This window comes from Capsicum annuum, chromosome 2, assembly GCF_002878395.1.
Source record: "Capsicum annuum cultivar UCD-10X-F1 chromosome 2, UCD10Xv1.1, whole genome shotgun sequence".
NCBI lineage: Eukaryota > Viridiplantae > Streptophyta > Magnoliopsida > Solanales > Solanaceae > Capsicum > Capsicum annuum.
Genome location: NC_061112.1, coordinates 146,536,914 through 146,545,282, shown reverse-complemented (window position 1 = coordinate 146,545,282; position 8,369 = coordinate 146,536,914). Strand labels below are relative to the sequence as shown.

At 32.7% G+C, this 8,369-nt stretch overlaps 1 protein-coding gene across 1 annotated transcript; it reads right to left on the bottom strand.

Annotated features, from left to right (window-relative positions):
* Window positions 1–4,109: 4,109 nt before the first annotated feature.
* Window positions 4,110–7,880, bottom strand: LOC124896092 (putative calcium-transporting ATPase 13, plasma membrane-type). Its single transcript, XM_047407399.1, has 3 exons — window positions 7,192–7,880; window positions 4,477–7,095; window positions 4,110–4,375 (listed from the first exon to the last, which is right to left on the bottom strand). Exons 1-3 carry the CDS (start codon window positions 7,429–7,431, stop codon window positions 4,307–4,309), a joined length of 2,928 nt encoding a protein of 975 aa, XP_047263355.1. The 5' UTR covers window positions 7,432–7,880; the 3' UTR covers window positions 4,110–4,306.
* Window positions 7,881–8,369: the final 489 nt, after the last annotated feature.

Below are 8,369 nucleotides of genomic sequence, written 5' to 3'. Positions count from 1 at the left end.
TTCGAAAATGACTGATATTTTGAGAAAAAAAAAACAATTGAAAAAAATTTCTCCTCCAAAAGACAAAAAAATAAAAAAATATGAGAAGAAAAGAAAAGCAAAAGAAATTGCAGAGTCAAGCAATGGTCATGACGATGTTGTGAATTCTTATGCTAATAAATCTGAAGAAGACTTGGAGGAAGAGGTATTTGTCATTGTATATGTATTTTTATTTACTGTTATATATTTAGGAATTTCTGAAAAGTTTTATCAAATTGGGGTAATATGTATTTTTTTGTGAAGCTAACATGTATTTACTGATCAGCTGATATGTATTTAGGAATTTCAGTAAAGTTGATTTATGAAGATGATAGGTTAAATATACATTTTGGGTTAACATGTATTTATTTGTATTTTTTTTTGTAAAGCTACTATGTTTAGTTGTATTTGTATGTTAAATGAATTTGCTAACTAATTGCATGTATGGAAAAATATATTTATATATGAACTACTCATGAAGAGGTATTTGGTTATATGTATTTTTATTATAATTGATATGTATTTTTCAGTATGTTGAAATATACAAATACATTTGTGGTTGTGGACGTATTTGTATTTGTGTCAGTAATAGATATACTTTATTTTTTATTAAATATATATTTTATAGTCTACATAAATACATTTGCGTTACAATTGTTTAACAGATACTTAAACATATTTTTTCTATATTCCTAGGTTGCATTTAAGAACATTGAGCCAACTCAAAGAAAAATGTCAAAGTTTGAAATACTAGAGCAGGATGAAGTTGATGATGAACGTTCAGTTGATTCAGATGATGATTTTAAAGATCCACCATCAAAAGAAATTTATGAACGCTCAAAGTGACGACAAAGCACCATTGAGGCCTGTTAGGGAAAGCAAGATAACAAGTGTCACAGGAATATTTGAAGTCTGATGGTTGATGATTTTATTACATTGTGTAGTGATAAAATTAAACTTGATGTTGAAATTAATTTTTAAAAAGTTATTTTATGTTTTGAAGTGAATCAAAGTTACTAATTGTGAAGTGAATGTAAGTTATTCATTTTAGTCTTTTATGTTGAATATGTAATCTATAAGCTTGTAGTATGTGTTTTATTCCAATGTTCAGTATGATTTGATACACTGTTCAGATTAAATTTAAAAAATACACATGCACTATGCAGAGTTACAATATATACATATGCAGTTGTGAAGAAGAAACACTGTGTTGTTCAAGCACGGTTATGCAGATGTGTTGTGTCCCTCGAGATATTGTGGGACTACGGCATGAGAAAACAAGAAGAAAAAGCCCAAAGTGATGACAAAGCACCATTGAGGCTTGTTAGGGAAAGCAAGATAACTAGTGTCACGTCAGTTTTAGATGTCTAATTGTTCATGATTTTATTACATTGAGTAGTTGTCAACATTAATTTGGATGTTGGTATTCATTGTAGAAACTTTTTTTATGTTTTGAAGTGAATCAACCTTACTGATTTTGAAGTGAATGAAAGCAATTCATTTTAGTCTTTTATGTTGAATATATTTTCAATAATTTTGTAGTATGTGTTTTATTTCAGTATTCAACTTTATTTGTTACGTTGAGATTTAACTTCAAAAATACTTATCTCTTTTTAGATTTTGCCATGTATACATATACAGTATTCACGTTTAACTTAAAAATACATATGCAGTTAATATCATATGTATTTTAATATTTATTTGTTTACTATCAAATACATAAGATACTTTATATTTATTTTTTTAGTATGTGTTCATATATTATGTTTTTTTTTTAGTATATAGATTGACAAATACATCTAGCCAAAATTTATAAAAAAATATGTTATTAAACGTGACTTATAATACAACTATATATTGGTATCAATTTCTAAATAATTTTGACAAATACATATTGATATCACTTTCTCAATTTTACTATTTGTTCTTTCTTATCTTATGTTTTGTAGTGAATCAAATTAAAGTTACTAATTGAGAAGTGATTGAAAGATTTTCATTTTACGCATACATGTTGAATATGATTTTGATAAGTTTATAGTACATGTTTGTTTTTCAGTGTTCAGTTGATTTGGTACACTGTTCAGATTACACTTCAAAATACATATGCACTATGCGTAATTGATATTCCACTTGAATAGTACGTTTGCTACTCAAATCCACATTTAGGTGAGATGCCAAAAGTTTGTGTAGTTCATTGAACGATGCCAGCGTGCTCAATAATATTACATCATTGACGTACTCTTCATAGTTTTTTTCATACATCCACCTTCTGAAGTGCTTCACCAGAACTGATATGCTTTCCATTGATAACTTATTTCACCTAAAATACACAAATATACATATCTGCAATATGTCAATAATTACAACATACACTTACACAAAACAAATTCAAACAAATTTCTACAGTTATAAACGTAAACAATATATACTTACATAGCCAACAATTGCATCCAAAAATACAATTACGAAACATTGGTTAAACTTAAAAATACAAACACAGAAAAATTTTTCAGCCAAAATATAATTACATATTAGATGTTCAACGTTAAATACCATCAAAGCTACATCCTCCATAATCGAACACAACCAAATTATCTACAAATAAATTTTTTCACATATACAAATACACTATCAAATTTCAAGAATCAAAACTCCAAAAATTTAAATTTTATCGGCTTTAAAAATTGATTTCGATCAATATTTTTATCCTACCGAATCTATTTTGTGTAGCATTAATTTTTACTCGAAATTCGTTTACAAAATATTCAAAACAAATTAACGACGACGTGAAAATTTTGAACGAAGCAGCAGTAATGGATCAATAAAAAAATTTCGAACCAAATAACTGTAACGGTGCAAAAAAAATTAATAACAAATTTTGTTTTTTCGATTTCATAACACCTGATGAAATTGATATGAGAAAATACATTATGAATGGATACCTTCAACAATAGTAAAGGATGAATTTGCAATAGATGTTTGAATTCGAACAAATTATCCAGAAGAAGGTACGGTTTATCATTGAATTCGAAGAAACTGATCGTTCTAACTGATCGTTGAATTTGAAAAAATTAAACAGAAGAAGATACACTTTAATTTGATTGTACAATTAGAAGAAATTGAACAGAAAGGGATTTAATGGATTTTGTTTTTTATTTTGATTTTAGTTTTGCCTGAACACATTTTTTGAAATTGAAATTTGAATTTGATTGTTGTTGCTAACTTCAGCCTCCAAATTGTTCGTTTTAATTTCACATAAGTTTTTCTTAATCTTCATCAACTAAAATATTGTTCAGATGACTTCAAGGAAAATGATTGTCATCTATAAGTGAGGAAAGTATAATATTTTTTCTTCGGATGAAGATATTTTGAAAAACATCTTTTGTTATATCAAATATTCATGAAATAACGACGTTTGAAATATATAGCCTAAAATAAGTTATAAATATTTTTGTCGTTGTAAGTTATCTCATTCAAAGTAAAGCGGGGTTTTCAGAAGTTGAATTGTACAAAATATCTACAGAAAAATACCATTATTTTTGTAACAAACTGAAAAGAAAAGTTCTTTACTTAAATTGAATTAGATGGAGTAACAGATTACTATTTCATTTTCTAAATTACCTGCTCACACTTTGAAGTTATTTATTTGAAGACACATAGGATAAAGACAAATGTGCTCAAAACTAAAATGCATGGAAAAAAATATATATATTATGAAATCCATGTTGGAATATTTGTGAGGACCATACATATATAATTTTATATATACATATATAAGAAACGACCACCAGCAAGTTGACTTTGCTGAAGAAAGTCTCTTCCAGTCGCATTGTTGGCTTGTCAATATCTCTTTATCAACTAGAGCTCTAATACATTACACCAAGTTTGAGAGATTGAGGTAATTAAGCTACTCATATTATTCTTGCATATATGATATTTATCTTCTTGTACCAGTTAAATTAGTAGTGTGTATTGACATAAAGTTGTTGTTTTCTGTATATAATATGTCTGCATTCATGAATTTAGCTAAAAGTGAAAAGAACAAGAACACGTCTTTTTCTTCTACATCCAATACATATGAAAACCGGAAAATTAAATGAAAGAAATAACATAAATTAAGGGCAGCTCAGTACTGATGTACACCACCCCTAAAAGGTGTATGTAGGCAGCCTACCTAATGCAAGCATCAGAGAGGCTGATTTCACAGCTCAAACCTGGAGACAATTTTACCGTTGCTCCAAGTGTAACTAGCCCCAACTGACTACAAATTGCAGCTATTGCAACATGATTAATCCACCAAAGTATTAGCTCTATGCTTGGTTGGTTTCACGCGACGTGTGATGCTTGTTATCCATCCCTGCAAAAGAACAACAACTAGAACTTGAATCCAAAATCTTAGGAAGGAAAAGGAAAGACTTTGTAATTAGGAAGTATGGATAATTTGTATAGTATTAGTACCTTTCCACAAGTGAATCTTGGAGAATCCAAGGAAGCAAGAGTTGAATTTGGTGTACTTGTTGGTCCACTGTAACAGCAGTTGATTTTGGTAAACCAATTCTGTAACCATCTTCTAAGAACTGATCCACAATCACGTTTGTCTATCTTTATGTATTGTGATGCCCATTTTACTGTCGCATCAAGCACCCATGTACCAGCTCCAATTAAAATGGATTCAGCCCATTGCTTCCAATTCAGTCGTGCCGTGTTGGTAAAGACAAAGATAGGTTCTACTTCAACGAATCCGAACTGCAACACGAGATAGAGCCCAGACAGTGCCCAAAACCAGTAATTTCGACCAAGACCTTTGAAAAAGTTCTCCTCCTCCAAACCCCTTGCGCTGAATATGTTAAAAAGCTGGCACAAAGCGAAGCCGTTAAAGACTGTAGATCTGTTAACTTTCGGAGTGATGCCCAGTATTGCACTTCCTCTGTGTTGAAGGAATACAAAAATGCCAATCTGATAAGAAGCTTGAAAAAATATGTTTCTCCACATGGCCTTGGTAATTGGCGGTTTTCTTGGTCTGATAGATAGCTCATCCCTTAGTTTTCTTGTGGACTGTTGAGTCATTAGCAAAGCTGGCCCTCCAATAAATGTAACAAGAAGGTTAACCCATACCAATTGAATGGTTGTTAATGGGGCATCCCCGTCTAATGCAACAAGTATGAAGTTTATTGATAGGCTAGTGATTGCCAAGATTACCTCAACTTGGATGAATTGACTCAGATTCTCACAAATAATTCTTCCTCCCTTGATGCTGTTAATCACATACGTTAAAGTTTCAGGCCAGTTAGTCACCACAGGCAGGCCAAAGTGAGCTGCTTCAAGAACCACATTACTTTCAGATGCTTGTTCTCCTACCACAGTCACCACTTCACCCCTTTTCTTCAAGTGCTCTATTAAAAGAAGCTTGTGTGCCGGAGAGGAATTTCCCATAATGCAAATTTTCTCAACTTCTTCCTTCCTGTCATCTACAATGAAGTTGTGGAGATCTTCGCCCGTAACCACTAGAGCATCATGTGAGTTGAGCAATCCTGTGTCATCACCAATGGTACGAAGTACTTCAACATCTTCTTCCGAGGCAAATATGATCTTCACTCCGCCTTCTTTCGTAATCGCAATTGTTTGCCTCATTTTGTCTGGATTGAAAGTGTCTTTGAAGACAAACATACCTATGAATGTTAGGCGATTTTCATCAAGTTCAACAACCTGAGTACGTTTGAAGGCAAATGCAACTACGTTCACGTTGTTGTTAGCTTGAGCAAAGTCACTCTTTGTTTTGTCATCCAAATCCCGCAGCTCACCATTCAAGTCATAGTAACTGGAACACATTGACAATATTGAATCAGGAGGGCCCTTGAAATGTAAATAGAACTCTTTCCCATTGTCTCCATTTTTCTCTATGACGACTCCACTTGGATGAATTGCCTCAAAAGGATTCTTCTCATTAACATTGTCTATCACAATGGTGGAATGCTGATCCAAAGTTTCTCTCTGCATACCCATGTTCTTCTCTGCCCAACAGAGTATTGCTTCATCTATTCTGTGGTACGCTGTCTGAGGAGTCAGAGTGGACACACGAGTTCCAATTCCATCAGATAGAACACTGCAGACTTGTGGCGGTATCTTGGTAACATATTTTTTGTCAAGAAAAAACTGGGTTACTTCCAATTTTTGCTCTTTCAACCAGCTAACCTTTTCGGCAAAGATGATGCTGACTGATTCCATCTTGACATCAAAATTTGGAGACCAATATGTCATTGCAATTGAAATAACAAATGGTATTCCTTCAGTCATCCCCACTAGTGTGACACCAAATGAAGTTATCCAAACTCTTACTGTTCCCTTTGATTCTGTCAAAACCTTATTCATGGCATTCATCATCCTTGCAATTTCAGACGGTTCTTCCTTGATTTCCAATCTATATCCGTTCTCATCATCTTTATGGCCCAATTTAAAGCGAATGTACACCACCACAGTGATCAAAATACCAATCAACAGCCCATTAATATGTATGAATTTGTTCAACTTGTCAAAGTAGGCACAAAAACTGGAGTCCATTGATTTCTTCCTTGCTTTGTGATCTTTTTGCTTCTTCCAAAGGTGTCTTTCGTACCAATTTCGCACTAACTTAAACGAAACAGTCACAAGTATGATCACAACCAAAATTGCTCCTTCAAACCAACCATTCTGCGCACCTTCTTCTTTGATTCCAAAGACAAAAGACAATACTGCAGCAATTGCTAGGAGCAATATAGTTGGTTCCTTGCATACCAATTGTCGGATGAAGTAGCCATACCCTATGAAGATCTGCATGTGATGACACAAGCCTGCGGCCTTGCGTTGGCCAGAAATGTCTCCTACATGAATTCCTTTGTCACTACTCCCACTGTCTCCTCCTCCAAAGTTGTGAAGTGAATCCAAGTTCTTCTCCCTTTGTTGATGACTCTGATCATGAGGCTGAACATCAACCTCGATGTGATCATTGCTTGATTGCATATTACAAACTCGCTGGTCACCATCTGGTGAAGCTACCAAAATTTCACCAAGCTGGATTTGATCTTCCACAGCTTCTGAACCCTATTTAAATAGACAGAGAGTATATAATATAATTAATATCATTAATAACTACTCCATAATATGGTAATGTAGCTCTGAAAAGGGATATATACATACTCCATGTTTGAGATTAAAGCTGGTAAGAGGAGTATAAAATCTTGAGGTGGAGGATGACGACGACGAAGAGGACACTCGAGAAAGAGATGCTTGTCTTGCTCCAGCTTCAATGAACTTGTAAGCAGATCGGAGAAAGAGCACCGACCTCTTCATCAAACTAGAATCAGTACCCAATTGACCATTCATTAACAGCGGCGAACTCCCCTGAGCTGATCCATTTTCTTCATGAATATCCTCCATCCTAGCTATACGTACTCGTACTTATCTGGTTTTTGATCAGCACTGTCACGTACACTGGTTTTCTTGGATTTAGTATGAAATAGGAAAGCACTTTCTTTTTTGTGATCACATCAATTTAGTATGAAATAGGAAATCACTTTGTTCGTATCACATCATCATCATGATACTTACAAAATCAGATAGAAAGATATGATTGTGATTGATTGAGGAGGATTTAATTAAGGCACTATAAATAGGGAAGAAAAAGGCTAAGGAAACTTCCAAGAACTCTACTACTGTAGTCCTTCAAACATCATTGGCACCAACACTACTTTTGAACTCATTAAGGTTCTACTCCTTCAAATGTCGCCACAAAAAGGTAGTTGACGTATATTGATACTCTGTGATTGTGACCCTTAAGCATTAGCCTCTCTTTTTGCAAGTTACAAATTGATACTCCTTTGTTTCAAAATAGCTCTCCCATTTTGTTTTTCAAAATTCAGTTTGATTATTTTCCAAAGTTAGATTTGATATGAAATTACATTTTTATATATTCAAAAAATTATAGTATTATTAATTACAATTATTCTCATATCAATATAATATAATTTAATGTAAAATACATCTTTAAAATATTGATTATGCTATTTAACTCTCCAACAAAGATAATTTATATTATTGCTTTTATTATAAGACGGAGATCTGAAATAATCTTTCGATTATGTACAACAAAAAAGACTTTTGGCGGCAATAAATATGCACTTTAACAAAGAACGTTAAAGTTATTAGTTTCTACCAACATTAGTTGATTGTTATTGAATCCAATATCGCTATAGGTTTTAGGACATTTACAAAGAGTACTAAAATGTAGTTGTCATTAATAATTACCTCTAAAAAACATAATTTAGTGACAATTAAGTTATTGTCGTTAACTAATTGCCGCATAACTGTCACTAACA

Coding starts and splice junctions, on each gene's coding strand:
- LOC124896092 (XM_047407399.1), bottom strand. CDS start 7,431: ATGGAGGATATTCATGAAGAAAATGGATCAGCTCAGGGGAGTTCGCCG. Junction 7,096..7,191: donor GCTTTAATCTCAAACATGGA/GTATGTATATAT, acceptor CTATTTAAATAG/GGTTCAGAAGCTGTGGAAGA. Junction 4,376..4,476: donor CAAGATTCACTTGTGGAAAG/GTACTAATACTA, acceptor GTTCTTTTGCAG/GGATGGATAACAAGCATCAC.